This window comes from Cricetulus griseus, chromosome 2 (genome assembly GCF_003668045.3).
Source record: "Cricetulus griseus strain 17A/GY chromosome 2, alternate assembly CriGri-PICRH-1.0, whole genome shotgun sequence".
Lineage (NCBI taxonomy): Eukaryota > Metazoa > Chordata > Mammalia > Rodentia > Cricetidae > Cricetulus > Cricetulus griseus.
In genome coordinates this window covers 418,798,466-418,814,670 of record NC_048595.1, presented here as the reverse complement: position 1 = coordinate 418,814,670, position 16,205 = coordinate 418,798,466, and the positions used below count along the sequence as shown (strand labels likewise).

The window sequence follows — 16,205 nt, the reverse complement described above, 5'->3', positions numbered from 1 at the left end:
AACTCATTTGAGATAGGGTCTTACAGTAAGACCCTATATAAACCAGGCTGGCCTCTAACTCATTTGAGATAGGGACCCTATATAAACCAGGCTGGCCTCGAACTCAGAGATCCACTTGCCTCTGCTTCCCAAGTGTTGGGATTGAAGGCATGTGCCACCAGGCCTGGCCTGCCATTATTCTCTAGAGTGAAAAGCAGGGAGCATGCTAGGTGGGGATTGTCTGAATTTGGGAATGTTATTGATCCATGTATCCATTCCACAGTTGAAAAATGCCTCCAGGGTTACAAATTGTTAGAAAATAAGACTTGGTTCTATTTTGAACTCATTAATTTCTTTATCTCATACTTTTTTCAGTTATTGACCTTTGGCTCGGCTAAGCAGGTGCACTGGCCCCCCATCACTCTTTGGGTGTTTTTTTGCACCACAGATATCTGATAAGACTCAATCTCTCCCCTCACTGCAGGCCTGGTATCAGCAGAGATAAGGGAGTGGCACTGGGGAGTGGGGTGTTTCCTCCTTATCAGTCACTGCCTTGGGGCCACGCCCCTAGGTGTATAAATCCATGACCAGCTCTGGAGGAAATTCATTTGATAAAGCTGCCATTAGTGTCATTTAATGATAGGAACCTAGAGAGGTGTGACCTGGTGGGGACAAAGCCACTGCCACTAGGGCATAGCTAGCCCAGACAGAGTCACTAGGAGACCTGCCTCTGACCTTCATCCTGACTGGCAGGAGCAGAGGGATAGGGAAAGGGAGAGCACAAAGGTGACCCAGCTGTGTCCAGCACAGCCAGTGTCCAGGAGGCAAGCATCAGAGTCACCTGTAAGGGGCTGTGTCAATTCAGTTTGCAGGGTCCTTCCACCTGTATTTGCTCATTGTAGTCTCCTGGCAACCCAATGATTAGGAAGAAGTCATGGTCAGAAAAGAGGAAACTGACTTAAGAAAAACAATCCACCTAGGGTAGCCCAGCTGCAGAGACATTAGTGACTTGACACTGACATCTGGCCTCAAAGCTCTGCTTCCCCTGCTGCCTCCTGCATATCCCTGCTCAGATAGCCAGCCATGTGGCCACCAATGGGAACACTGGCTGGTGCCAGTGCTCTGGGTTCTATTGACACCTCTATGGTCTCTGTGGCGACCACTAGCCCTTTGGGAAGCTTAGTTTTCTGCTCTGTGAAATGAGGAGCTTGATGCCGATCCACACAGAGAAGCCAGGCTGCAGAGAGGCCTCACAGAATGCCCAAGGGGCACAGCTTACCCTGTACCAGGAACTGCTGGACACTTTTACCCGTGATCTCATTCAAGGCCTGCAGCACCCTGATGTGATGGCTGCTCACGTTATCTGCACTAAACTAATGAGCACACTGACGCTTACCAGGTGAGGTCACTAGCTCCAGGGCATCATGTAGTCTGCATGGATGGCATACCAGATACCACAGGCTGGGTGGCTCAGAGATGTGTTTCTCACGGCTCTGGGGGCTGGAAGATGCGGAGCAGGGTTGGTTTTGATGATGGTTTTCATCCTGGCTCACTGATGGCTTCACATAGCTCACAGGGAAGGGAGACACTACGACGTTGAGACATTCTGCTTGTGTTAAAGACATTAAGCCAGTTGGACCAGAGATACGCCCTTACCTTAATTAGTTCCCTAGCACTACCCAAATGCTGTCACCAATAGGAGTCACCTTGTAGCTTGAACTTCTTTATGGGAACTCTAAGGGGGACACAACTCTGGGATGGAGAAGCAATTTGCAGTTCCTTATCTATTTATTCTCTTAATAGCCACTATCCCCACAGATGCAAGAGCCAAGCTGGGAGCTGGTACTGCTGCAGGGTAGGAAGCCTCTGTTGGCCAGCTTTTCACTAGACCCCTTCCCAACAACTTCCAAGTCACTGCCTCCTCCACAGGGTGTGGCTGCATCAGTGGGAAGAGCCTCCTTGGGCCAAGCCATTGAATCCTGCTTGGTGATGCTAGAGATAAAACACTGGCACATTAGGGGATGGTGACAACCCATACCCAGCACAGGCCCAGGGTGAACCCTGAAGACAGCTCCATGTGACACAGGTCCAGGGATGGATAAGATCCTGTAGGCAACTCCCTGGGCTCCCAGAGTAAGGAGAGAGTCTCCTTTCAGAGCTCATGTGTGGCAGGATAGAGCTCCGTGCACATGAGCAGGTCATTGGCTGGGGTAGCCAAGGTCATTAGTCATTGCTGAGAACTTCACAGTGAAAACAAGCTGCAAAGTCAGACTCCTGTGCAGACTCCAGCAGGCCAGACAAGCAGCTAGTCATCATCTGGGAATGTCTCCTCTCCATAAACTGCCAGATCTGCCCTGGTGGTAAGAAAATTTTCTTCCCCACTCTTTCACTCTTCCTTGTTCACACTTAGGTCACACAGGTAGACTTGGAAAGGTGGAAGGGTTCTCCTAATTTTAAAAAGTGCACAGAGTAATAGGCCCCAGGACATCATTCCGAGAATGGAAATGTGCCCTTTTACCTTCCCAAACTGTCACATAAAAGCAGGGAGTTAAGAGGGCTAAGTAGAAAGCTGTGCCCTGGCGTACAGAGCAGGGCTGCTGTGGCCTGCTGAGGGTTGCTGCTGCCCAGGCAGTAGGCCACATTTTCTGCCATTCACCCTAGCATTTCTACTCTTTCTTTGTGGAAAGGAAACTGGCTTACAGAGCCCCCACTGCTCCCGGTTGTCACTGTTACAGGAGTCACTGGGTCAGTGTTGACTCCCCTCCGCCGGAGCCAATGTCTCATGAGGCCGGCTCTCATCACGGGAGAATTGTGTCACTAGTGAAACTTAACACGGAGCCCTTTGGAAACAGACACAGCCCGTGTGTCTCAGTTCTGCCTCTTCCCAGGGACAGAGATGGCAAGAGGAACAGACAGTGCCCCAGGCTTCACCGAGGTCCCACAAGGCTCTTGGGCTCCGCTGACTTGCTAATCTTCTCCATGCTTGGTCCTTGCAGGTGTGAAAGCTGTGGAGCTGTCTTCCATTCCGAATGCAAAGAAAAGTCTGTCCCCTGCCCACGGTGTGTCCGCCGGGAGCTGCAGAAGAAGCAGAAGTCCTTCTGGCGGCAGCTGAATGTGGACGAAAGCCTAGAGGAGGCCTGCACCATGTTCGAGCTGTCCTACCAGAACACCTGACTGCAGGCCAGGCTGTACTCACTCACTCACAACCACCCGAGCGGCCACTCAGGTCCATGCAGATGAGGCTGTTTTTTCTCCAGCTAGATGTAGATATCTAAGTTATTTATTTATATCATACACACCTATACATCCTGTACATATGCTTCATATAGCCCATTGTCCCAGAGGCCCATAGTGATCCTGTGGCTGAACTCCTACCAGGTAGCTGAGATACACTTGGCCATGAAATTCAGCTGCTTGCTCCCAGAAACTGTGGTTTACATACTTTGCTCTGTAGTACAGACCTCTGTACTCACACTGGCTCTAAGGACCAGTCTACTGCACAGGCATCGGAGGAAGCATCTCCCACAGCAAAGCTTTGGGTTGTTACTGAGTTTTAGCCTCTGCTGGGGAAACTGAGACAGAGACCATTGTCGTTGGCTTCACAAAGAAATCTCCAAAACTCAAGAATGCTTCTAGATCCTTCCAGGCAGAGATGAGAAGAGTGAAGCAGAGCCACCCAGCAGAGACCCAGAGGGCCCCTCCCCCCAGCAGGAAGCATGAGGAGCAGAGCTACCCTGGGTTTGACGTTAATCCCTGAACGTGTGTCCAGAAGGACCTCAGTGGCCAGTCATTGCAGCATGCCCTCCTTCTGTTTGCTGGTTCGAAGCCCAGAAGCTGCCAGAGGATACCTGCCAGAGTGGGTGTCCTAAGAACAGATTTCCAAGCATGGATCGGAGGATGTCTGTTATTTTTTCATAGTGCTGGTCAGGAGGAAATGTCCCAGGATTGTCCTCAAGCATATCAGTGTGTAGGTATGCCACACATATCTTGGGGGACACATTGTTTCCTTTCCTAGAGTGCCCACCTGTCATCTCGAATGTTTTATTTCTCATTGTCCTTCTCAGTACCTTTGACCCTTAATTAGTCCGTGTAACTATTCCTGCTTTTGTATTCTGGGTGTTTTGTTTGTTTGGGATGGGGGCAGATTTTAACACAGGGTCTTGCTATATATCTCTGGCTGGCTTCAAACTTGTGATCCTGCTGCCTCATCCTCCAAACACTGGGACTACAGGTGTGTACCACCATACCTACCCTGGCTTTACTTGTTTTTAATTATTTAAAAAATTATTTAAAATTAAAAATTATATAGTTATTAAAGAGTAACATTTTAAAAAAGACCAACCTAAATTATTAAGAAAATACCAAACATAAGTAGAATTCATGAATTTAATATTATTGGAATAAGTAGATATATACATATATAATTGCCACCTTCCAGTAACACAAAAAGTAAATAATACAGGAGAGAGAAATGAATCACTTTGCTATCTGGAGGGCAGTGTCCTCCCCTTGTAAGAGCCTGTGTAGTTGTCACTGTGACCAAGATGGCTGGTAGAATGGCCCTGGGAACCTGATGGCCAGCATTCCTGCTGCCTTAACACAAGGAAGTAATTTGTCTGTCTGTCTGTCACATTGAGCCGATGCTGTCCATGCTTTCTTTCAACCTTTCGGGTTTTCACTGCTATTCAGATCTGAGGGAAACACTGACTCACAATGTCCTTGTCCGTTTCATCTCCACGTTGCTCCTGCAGGCACCAGCTCTTGATGCTCTGTCCACTAGAAGACATCCGCTGACTTGTGCAGCTAGGGGTGAGCATTTCACCTCTCAGCCCACACCATTTCCTTCTGCCCCAGACCACACAGTTCAGCGCTACACAAGTGTTCATTTCCTGGCTACCTAGAAGCTATAACCAAGGCATGAAACTTGGTAAAAAGGCCAGGGCCCTATTTGCCAGACACCTCACGGTGCCTCTTTTAAACTCTTGGAAAAGGTTGACACCCCCTCAGATGGAGTGGTAGAGAATGTTGCACACAAAAGACAAGGGTGGGAAGTCTCCAACACTTGGCAAATAGGCAAACAAGTTTGAGTGTCTCCCTTCCTCCTCCCCTTTGTGAAATACAGTATTTATATTTTCCAGCCTCAGAGAAGAGAGCAAAACACGATCTTTCACAGGAGAATTATAGACCTGCTTATTATGAAACAGATGTGCTCCCGTGGCACAGTGCCTTCTCTCTCCACCCCCAAATCCCTGTCACTGCAGCTTAGTCTTTGGCTTTGCTGTAATTAATGTATCTGTGATTCGAACTATCAAGGAGGCTGTTCCCAGCACACTGAGTATGGAGACCTGAAGAACAGAGCCCACCCCCATACACACACACACACACACACACACACACACACACACACACACACACACACACACACTTACTTGCCCTGTGTACAGAATGTCCTGCCCTGAATCATGGGTGCCCAAGGTCAGACCTGCCAAAAGTCAAGGGCGAAATCTGACTCCCAGCTCAAGACACCTGAGTTGTCCCCTTAGAGGGCCCTGCTGTATGTGAAACAGACCTTGGGAGTGCCTAAGAACTTTCCCGGGACATTGCTTTTTGCTTCCTTTTTAAAGGTAAAAAAGATAAATGCATTGTCATCAGCGATCTAAAACTGGAGCCAGGTCACCACTGCTTCTCTCCACTCTGTTGTACATCCCTGATAGCCTAGTCCATGCCAGCCATGGGCTCGCAACAACCATTTCTGCCACCGCCACCAAAATCTGATAGGACACAGTGGAGCCAGCTTAGGAGTTGGGTCTACCATGAAAATTCAAAATTGCCAGTCTCAATCCAGAATGTCATAGAGTGCATGAAGGCCCTTACTGTTTTCAGGTCTAACAAATGAGTTGGTGCAGTGTTAGGTAATTGTTCTACTGCTTAGAAACCACTGAAACAAAAGCAAGCCTGTGGATTTCCACCTCCTTTTTTCATCTCAGTAAATATCATACACGTAAAGCATAATGGAAAACGGCCCATTAATCTCCTGGAGCTGGCAGCGCAGTCCAGGGAACTGCTTTTCACTAAACAGCCCATTCCCTGGTGTAGCACAAGAATTCCCTCCTGCTCATGCCAGAAACTCATGTGTGACACCATCCAGCCTGGGGGAAGTGTTGGCACCCAACCCCACCGTCAAGCAGCCAGTTCCTAAAATAGACCTGTGTTTGCACTGCAGCAGGAAGGCCACAGAGTGCTCAGAGGCAGTCAATCCACTGTGGTGGGAGCCGGCCTCTTCCCAGGGCTGCCTGTTCCCAGAGTTGAAAACAGTTTTATATGAAATCATGTAAACTCTGCTTTCTCCCTAACTTTATTTGCCGAATAAGGGTCAGTTTTGGGCAGCTTCACATTTGATGAGTTGAGCGGTGACCACTTCTTAATTCTTCTATAACAGGTCTCTACCAAAAAAAAAAAAAAAAGAGAATACAACTATAGTGCCTTGGGATTTGCAGGTTCTGGCACAGTCATGAGATAGCCCAGTGTTGTGTTCCCCTCAGTTGCCCCCAAACAAAGTCTCTGTCACTGTGGCTAAGTTGCAGTGCAGCCTCTGGTGAGGTCTGGCCTCTATCTCTGCTTGTTATGTGTGCACACTGAATATGAGCACCCCTGGGTTTCCTTCTGCACCTCCTTAAGGGAGCTTGACTTCTAGCCCTGCAAGTCCATTCTCTATCTGTGGGCCAAAAAACACCAGACACAAACTACCTATCAGAGCAGGACCACAGTGATGGCACACACACTGAGCACCGGCTACAGAGACAGCTGCCATCCAGGAGGAGGAGACACATTCTGCTGCTCATTTGGGGAGAACCCTGCCACTCTCACCCTGCAAGTCAGCCCTCTCTGTCACCTCCCAGGGGTTACTGAAATCACTATATTAAGAACTATAATCTTTGACCCTTTGTGGGAATACTGCCTGGTTACAACACAGACTTTATTTTGTTTTGTTTTTTTCTTTTTCTCATAGTAAATGGAGATGTGTGCAGCTTTATTTGGGGGAGTTTTCTATACTACTTTTCATCTTCTGAAATAATGTGGAGAAGTCAGGAATTTGAGACAACAGGGAAAGAAACTGGCACCTTGCTCCTTGGTTGGAGCCACCGGCCATTCTCCTCATCCCCACCTTGGTGCCAACTTGTTGATGGTGGGTGTTAGGAGCCTGGGTCACTGTCCTACTCCTTTCCACTCGCCTGACCCCAGGTGACTACAATGTATGTGAAGAACCCCCTCAGTTGACCTAACCCATGCTGATCTCTGTCACAGGGACAGTGTCTTGACAGTTAAGTCTCAGCACCCAGCAGTCTCTCTCTGTAGACAGTTCTGTCTTTTTTTTTTTTTTTTTTTTTTTTTTTTTTTTTTTTTTTTTTTTTTGATTCAAAACTCTCTGACTCAAAAATTTCTTTCTGGTATGTTTTAGTGGGTGCAGGGCTAAGATAAAAAAAAAAAAAAAACTCCACTAGAAAACTCAGTAAAAAAAAAAAAAATCAAAACTCAGTAAAAAAAAAATCAAAGGGAAAGCTGGGACATCTCCTAGCCTGACCACACCTGTCAGAGGTTTTACTTAAAAAAATGGGTTCCTGATGACCAGAGCATGTAGCACTGGCTTCATAAAGTTGGCTCTGGTGTTATGGGAAGCACTAGCAAGTGGGATACTAGCCACCCTGCCGGGCTTCCTCTCTGAGGGAAGAGGCCACTGTCTGCTCATCTTTTTAGAAAGCACCTTAGTCACGCCACTTGTTTCCCAGGCCAGATGAATAAGCTGCCTCCAGCAGCTTTTCCACAGTTGGGTCCCTCTAGCTAGCCATGCAGACCAGCCCTGTCCCCACTTTGACTCCTTTGCCCTCATCCTCAGCCCTGGTCCAGATCTGGGTCTCTTGCTAATACACCACCTAGTAGACAACTGGCCTACAGCTCTTTCTTCTCACCGTCCCTTTTCCCCTGTAGGAGTGCCTTATAGTCTAGAGTAGTCTGACCCACTTGAAGCCTACAGGACCCTTCAGCTAACCACGGATCCCTTCGCTCTTCCTGCTGGCTGCTCTCAGCATACACTGCATCTGGACCCCGTAGATTCCATGATGCATATCGGACCTTCCAGCTTTGCCTAACCTGGTGCCTTAACTTCACAAGTGAAGGGATTCACACTGCAAACACGTTATTTGAGTGAAACATCGGTTTCTTCAGTGCCATTGGCACTCTTACCAGGAAATACAAAAGACATAATCATATAATGTTTTGACCGTATTTTATGTTTCTTAGTCACTCTGTTTGCTTGCTTTCATCAACCAATCTCAGGGGAATGTCATGTCACCAAGGTCAATGAGGGAAGAAACTAGCTACCCAGAACTGAATATGTAAAACCTACTAATTTAGTCTTTATTAAGTTCAAAAGTAACACCAACACAAAGATCCCCCTTCCTTTAAAGATTTTCTTTTTCTTTTTTTTTTTTTCTTTTTTTTTGCTACCTGTGTTCCTCGTGGGAAGTCTCTGGGATGCATGTGTGCAGCCTGGGCAGTCCTCTGAGCCACTAAAGCAGGCTTTCCTGCTGGGGTGAGTGTTCTGCCTTTGGTTGACCATTATGTCTTACTGTAAACAGTTACTTGCTGTCTCTAGGGAATGGTAAGAAGAAAATGCCGCTACTGCAGGTGAAGAACAAGAGTGTGGTGACGCAGAAGATCTCTGTACAGCTTGTTCTTGGGCTCCTGGGTTAGATCCGCATCGTTCCCCCTTACTTCCACTCATGCGGTGCAGAATCAATTGGGATTTTGCATTTGAGCTGTTCCATCACTCTGTTAGTTATTTGTTACTTGTTAGTATTTGTTAGTTAGTTATTAGCTAATGCGCTAACTCGTGTGTTCTTTGTTGTCTGGATTTTATCGCCTTTTGTTTTTGGTTAATTTATCCACATTTTTTGTTTACATTTTTTTTAAAGATAGTAACTGTAATAATATAAAATTGAAGTTGTGCTGCTGATGGGACATCTCATTTTTTTATAGTTATCTGTCACATAATTTAAGTGTACCCATTCCAAATTGTATAAAGTTCTCTCTCTCTCAATAAACAACAATGAAAGTACTTTCTCTGGTGTTAGATTTAAAATAGCTCTTACATCTAAGTTTATAACTCTGTAGTAGTCTCAATTTTTTCTGTGTTTACAGAAAATATTGTTCAAGTTTGTTTTCTGTTGATGTGCTAAACACCATGGCAAAAGCATCTTGGGGAGAAAGGATTTTACAGGCCAATCTAATCTAGACATAATCTAGGCAGTCCCTCAGTTGAAACTCCTACCCCAGGTGACTTTTGACTGTGTCAAGTTGACAATGAAAACTAGACAAGACAATGGCATAACATGTGAAAGATGTAATGTCCTGTTTTGGGCTTTCTTTGCTAAATCAAAGCAGTTCTGAGACAAATGTCCCAAGGTAATGTGCTGAATGTCCTTCCCCAGGCACCCTTTTCAGTTCTCAAGTCCCTTCCCTGGCTCACTCCATATAAGGACAAGTGCCAGCCAATCAGCATGAGGGAAAGACTGACTGAGAACCATGCTCAAGGAGTTAGGAAAATTAAATAAAGATCTAGACAGGGTGACCCATGCCTTTAATTCCAGAACTCAGGAGTTGGAGTCAGGCTACTACTCTCTGTGAGTTCCAGGACAGCCAGGTCTACATAACCAGTTCCAGGACAGCCAGGGCTACATATTTAGACCCTGTCTCAAAAAAAAGAAAAAAATAATAATAAAGAGCAGGTACCTTTGCTCTCAAATAGCCTTTGAGAGTTGAGAATTTATTAAAAATAGGCAACTTTCCTTTTGCCAAAAAGGCCTGAGAGTGCAACAACTGTCCCCTTGGAGCCTTTGCAAAGTACCATTGAGACCTACTTTTCCAAAGAAGAACATTGAAAAGAGGCTAGCAAAGGCATTTCTGGCTAAACATTTGCCAAGGGTGAACCCTGAGCCTTACTCCCTAGACACACCCAATCCAGGCCCTGCCCTGCCTGTCCACACAGGAAAGCAGCCCAGCCCATACTCTGCTCCAGGAGTAACTGGACTTCATCCTTACACCAGACCTGCCACAATTCATAACAGAAGGAAATGAGTTAATGTTTCACTTTGTGAAACTAGACACATAATGAAGCCAGAGCCCATATTCAACTGGTTACAGTTGGAGGACCCTATGCCTGAGGAACCTCAGAATGCTTGGGTACTTTCAGAGGAAGGGTGCTCATGATACATCAGAGGCTAGAAGACAACCAACATTTTGTCTCTGTCCTTCACGCTCAAAAGGCATGATTTGGTTCTACCCTGTGTTCTTTTGGTTTAGTTGTTTTTTTTTTTTTTTTTTTTTTTTTTTTGAGACAGGGTTTCTGTGTGTAACAGCCCTGGCTGTCCTCAAACTCACTTTGTAGACCAGGCTGTCTTCTCATTCACAGAGATCTGCTTGGCTCTGCCTCCTGAGGGCTGAGATTAAAGGTATATGCCACCATGTCCAACTTGTGACCTTATTCTGTCTTTTGATATTGACTCAAAAGGTGGCTTCAGTCGGTGATTCCCACATTGAAACACAAATAAGAGCAGAAGGCCAAGTCATATCACAGACAGTTGAGTCAAAATCATCTGTGGATGGGACCTGAAGAATAGTATTTTAAAGCTGCCTGAGTGTGGGCTAGGGATGTAGCTCGGTAGTGGAGTACTTAGCTAGCATGTCTGTACATGGATTTGGTCCCTGGATTTGATCTCCAGTACTGCAACACGTAAAGAAAGAACCTCTTAGGTGGCTCTGATATATTCTGAAAGTTAGAACCACTAGTGTAGTCAGGCCTAGTGAATGACAGAGGCCTGTAATTCCAGCTTCTTAGGAAGCTGATGAAGGAGGATTCCAAGTTCAAGGGCTCTTTGAGCTACAGAGTGAGTTCAAGGCCAACTGGGGCAACTTAATGAGATGCTGTCTCAAACTAAAAATTTAAATAAGGTGCTGGGGGCCTAGCTCAGTGGCAAAGCATTGCCTACCCAGTATATGCAAGGCCTCTGCGTTTAACGCCAATTGGAGGGGAAACTAGTCTAAATGTAGACGCTATCTTGAAATAAATATTAGTATAGTGGTGGTCTAGTCTACAGTGGGACTGTCACATGTGTGTGAAGGGACAACAGGGCTTGTTGCCTTTCTTCTCCCAACAGAACTTTGGAACTCAATGCTTACCAGCATCAATGATTTCATAAAAGTTTTCAAAAAAAAAAAAAATCACCTTTATACCCCCATTATTTCCTCCCAGGGTGTGGTTAGTTTCTACTTATCACGAATATGTCATCTGCAGAGGTCATGAACAGCTATGTCATGTCTGGAGGTGCTAAGCTAGCCACAAAGGGAGCTTTATACTCTCACCTTTCCCTGAGATGCACATATATGGGCGTCTACTCCCAGTTCAGTCCTGACCATAAACATCATCCGTGTGGGATGGTGGTGTTTGAAATTCGAAATCATCAGGGGATTTTTGGTTTTTTTTTTCTTTCTTTCTTTTTCCTTTATTTATTTTTTATTTATTTACTTTTGTTGTTGTTGTTGTTTTCTCAGAAAGGTATGGTTCAAGAAATTCAGGAGACCTTAGCCTGGGTCCATTTTCCACTTGATTCTGAGAGGCAACCAGTCTTTCAAAAACAACAAGGCATTCCAGTCCAGACTCCTGTTGGATTTTTCAAATGCCAACTACAGATACATAGAAAATGGAAAGGAAGCCAGGCAGTTGTGGTACAAGCCTTTAATTCCAGCATTCGGGAGGCAGAGGCAGGTGGATCTCTATGATTCGAGGCCAGCCTGGTCTACGGAGCAAGTTCCAAGACAGGCTCCAAAGCTACACAGAGAAACCCTGTCTCAAAAAAAGAAAAAAAAAAAAAGAAAAAGAAATAAAAAATAAAGAAAATGGAAAGGAGCTATAACCATCGCTCCTCTTAATGAAGTCAGGCATTTATCTAATGATAACATTGATGAAACACCCAGAGTCAGCTGATGGAGTGTTCAGAGTCTTTACCCAAGATATGATATTGATGTCCTCAGGGAAACCAACAGAAACCCCAGCTTGCTTCTAACTCACTGGGAAGCAAATGCCAAGGGCACTAAAGGAACCAGAAATGAACCTGGACCTACTGAGTCCTTTCCTCTGGTCTCCCAAAGCAGCATCATTAAAAACCATATTCCTGATTATGAAAAAAAAAGGTTAATTTCTTTTCATCATTGCATTAAACTCTGATAAGTATAGAGGACTCCTTCAAGGCATGATTCCCAGGAAGCATGAGAAAGACACTCCTTCATTTGCATCCCTTCCCTCATAGCCTGGCCAGAAAAGTCCAGTTAGGAAAACAAATGGTTCTCATAGTTGAATGTATAGAAGTTCTAACTTATGTGTACTGACATCAGATTTACCTGGGCAATAGAGAAATTCATTAGTCCTCCACCTGTATTCTGGATCTCTTCATTAACAGCTATTGGTTTTAAACAAATGAGCCAGAGTTCATGAGTTCATACACTAATTCAGATCCTGCCACGCAACCCCAGGCAGCTGTTATGTTGGTCCGGGGAAAATTCCTCCAGCCTTTGTCCTGATTCTTCCAATATGGTCTGTTGTTCAGTGGCTGAAGAGCTATTAGCACAGTAATTTTTCCAAATGAACATTGAGCTAAATTATCTCGAAGGTATAAAGGAACATCTCTCGGTGTGTTATGGAAAATTGCCTCCCAAATTACAAGACTATACAAAGTACATATTAATTCTGGGCCCAAGGACATCCAAATTGCCTTAGATTTGTGCTGCATTGTGGTAACATGCTCTTACTAATGTCAGGCTCGGGGAATATCACAAGGTACATGCTGTTATGAAAATAAACCAGAATTTCTCTCCATTAGGATCACTCTACACACACCTAAGCCTGGCTAGAGGCATTGTGCTCTGAAATTCAAGTCTTTTGAAGAGGAAATAAATTCTAATTGCAGAGGCAGAGAGTAAATTTGAATTCTAAACTGGGTCGACCTCCCCAAATGGCTTTCTCTGTGTTGCCCATGAGTGAAGGAAGCACCTAGGAAGCAGATGATGGCAGTCACGATGCCCAGGGCAGATGCCCAGCTTTAGGTGTCTCAGAAGCAATTCTTGCACTAGCACATTCAAGACCATAAATGAAGAGGGAAAGAGAGGCAAGGTTCTGGAAGACAGTGCCCAGTGCCTGTGTGTACAGTGATGGTGTGTCAGAATGGAGACAGGGACAGAGCCCTGGAAAAGAGCCTTTCCAAAATCACCCTCAAACGTCTTCTTCTGGGAACTCAGTGAGGTCACAAACTAGTCATCAAGGGTGTGTTCAGTGGTGATTTTCATTTAAAAAAATTTTCCCAGTACAGGGATCAATCCCAGGGATCCACTCATACCAGACAAGGGCTCTACAAGTGAACTAGCTTCTAACTCTTCCCTCCCATTAAAAAAAATCAAATATTCCAGAGAAAATCCCAGACATGAGATTTTATCCCCTCATGTCTTAGTATACATCAAAGATGTCATGGTCACATAGACAGCTTCAATGTTATACCACACTTTGCAAAATTAACATTAATTCCTGTTTTACCACATCAGTTTCAAATCAAATTTCACTAAATGTCTCAAAAACATACTTTCTAGTTTGTATGAATAGCTAGTCTTTTCTTTTTTTTCAAGACAGGATTTCTCTGTGTAACAGCCCCAGCTGTTCTGGAATTCACTTTGTAGACAGGCTGGCCTTGAACTCACAAAGATCCATCTGCCTCTGCCTCTGCCTCCCAAGTGCTGGGATTAAAGGAATATGCCACCACTGCCTGGCTTAAATAGCTAGTCTTTCAAATAAGAAAATTATGAGGCTGAAGAAATGGCTCAATAGGTAAGAATACTTGCTGTGCATCTATGAGGCTCTGAGTTCAGATCACCAATGCCCAGTAAACACTCCAGGCATGAAAATTTAAAAATAATTTAAAAAAATCCAGGCATGGCCATATGCTCCTATAACCCCAGTGCTGATGGGAGGCAGAGATGAGAGACTCACTGGGGCTTGCCAGTCACCATTCTATCAGGGAAAGAAAGAAAAAAAAGAAAGCTCTGGGTTGGGTGAGAGACCCTGCCTCAACGGGATAAGGTAGAAAGATATAGAGAAAAACACCCAATATCCCCCTCTGGCCTCCAAGTACATGCATGGGTACCCACCCTGCACACACACACACACACACACACACACACACACACACACACACACACACACACACGTATGCACATACATGCACACACCACACAAAAAGGAAAATTCTGACTCCCCTAGAATGGCCGGTCCTAGCCCTACCTCACTCCCTGCCCGTTCCAGGTAAAGTCCTAATTGTTAAGGTTCCCTCCCTTCTGGATGGATCTCAGCCCTTAGCTTGGTCTGTAGGAGTTTGAATATTGCAGAAGTAAGGCAGACACGCTGGGTGAGTCTCTGCAGAGGTGGTCCGTGAGTTACTTCTCATTGGAACAACACTGATTCATTTTTATTTATTTTTATTCCTTTGAGTCTATCAACCATGCTGCAAGTGGCTTCTCCCCATTATCAAGAGCTCATTTCTGGTCCACTGCCTTCCCCCATGCTCTTCCTTCTATTTCTCTCTTTTTTTCTGTGGTCTCACTGGGCCCACACATTTAACAACCACCGCAGTGTGAGCCTTGATGGGGCACCATTCCCACTATGTTCTCAGACAGCTATACTGGGGCGGGAAGAAACTTCCCTTACCTAAGAACCCACCTCTTAACTGCCTGCAGAAATGAAGCTGTGCTAAAAATAACTGGACTCATTGACACAGCCCAGCCTGACCAAGAATTGGGGTGGCATCTTACAGAGCTGAGCGGGAGAAGAACTCAGGGCTCAAAAGCCCCTGTCCCTTACCTAGTATGGTGTTGACACCCAAGGCATTAGCTCTGGAGTCCTTGTAGGCAGATTTCTTCACCCCTGAGATGTCACTAGGCTGTTTCCTACCAAGACATAGAATATAAATGTTCTTTTTTTTTTTTTTTTTTTTTTTTGGTTTTTCAATACAGGGTTTCTCGGTGTAGCTTTGGAGCCTATCCTGGCACTCACTCTGGAGACCAGACTGGCCTCAAACTCACAGAGATCCGCCTGCCTCTGCCTCCCGAGTGCTGGGATTAAAGGCGTGCACCACCAACGACCGTTGGATATAAATGTGTTTACTCTTGCCTACTGGGGGAGGATTTCAGTTTAAAATACCAGAAAAAAAGGTTTGAAGACAGATTCTCACATAAGCCTCAAACTTCCTTTGGGTCCTAGGATGACCACCTTAAACTTCTGATCCTTCTGCTGCCACCTCCCAAGTCTGGGACAGAAAGCATGAGCCATCATGCCTGGTTTCTTTGGTGCCGGGAAATGAACTAGGGCTTTGTGTGCAAATGCTTTGGTAGCACTCTAGCAACTAAAGTGTTACAAATTATTAGAGGAAGATTAAAACCACAGAACTCCATTCAGGAAGGTGTCCTCCAGTAGCAGAAGCTGCAATGATTTCCTGGCATTGTTTGCCCTGTGAGTAGACACATAACTGATTTTTTTTTCATCAGATATAAATGGAGCTTTGATTAAGATTTTCTTTACAATAGACAGGAGCCTATGATTATCTATCATTATGGTCAAAATGTTTTAGCTTTAATTTGCTTTTAATAAAACTTCCTTATCTCAGGTCACAAAAGACAGAGGTAATAGAAGGGTTGGAATTCCTTGCCGGGGCTGAGAAGCTTGTGCAGTGGGCATTCTCAGAGGTCCTCAGACCAGGAGCATGAGTCAGCTGGGAACGGTTGGGAACTGTATTCTCAGGCCTCCTATGGATTCACTCTCTCAGATACTCCAGGTGTGAGCCCTGAGATCTGTGTGGTAATGCCTGTCCACCCAACGATCACCCCAATACCGAGCCCCTTTTGACTGTCACTTTGATTGGATTGGGAAATGCCTACAAGACTAGTAAAGGATACCTCTGAATGTGTCTGTGATGGGGTTTCCAGAGACTAGTGACCAAGGGAGGCTCACTGTGGCCTCATCCCATAGACTGAGGGCCTAGATGAAGCACAACTAGAGTCAGGAGGAAGCCTGCTGTCTTGGACACCTTCCCACTTCTCCTGACTCAAGTGCCTTGGCCCCTCCCTCAACTCTC

General features: G+C 45.4%; 1 protein-coding gene across 2 annotated transcripts in view; it reads left to right on the top strand.

Annotated features, from left to right (window-relative positions):
* Plekhm3 (pleckstrin homology domain containing M3) overlaps nt 1-9,094 on the top strand; it is a 160,643-nt gene extending 151,549 nt beyond the window's left edge. Inside the window, exons 8-9 of one of the 2 annotated variants that reach the window (XR_003481508.2) lie at nt 2,976-3,950; nt 8,633-9,094. Coding sequence is in view for 1 of the 2 variants with exons in the window: in XM_027397104.2 (XP_027252905.1) it covers nt 2,976-3,153 (178 nt within the window). In the remaining variant the exon portion in view is untranslated. Of the gene's footprint in view, nt 1-2,975 lie in introns of both variants that reach the window. The other variant, XM_027397104.2, reaches the window with a different exon arrangement.
* Nucleotides 9,095-16,205: the final 7,111 nt, after the last annotated feature.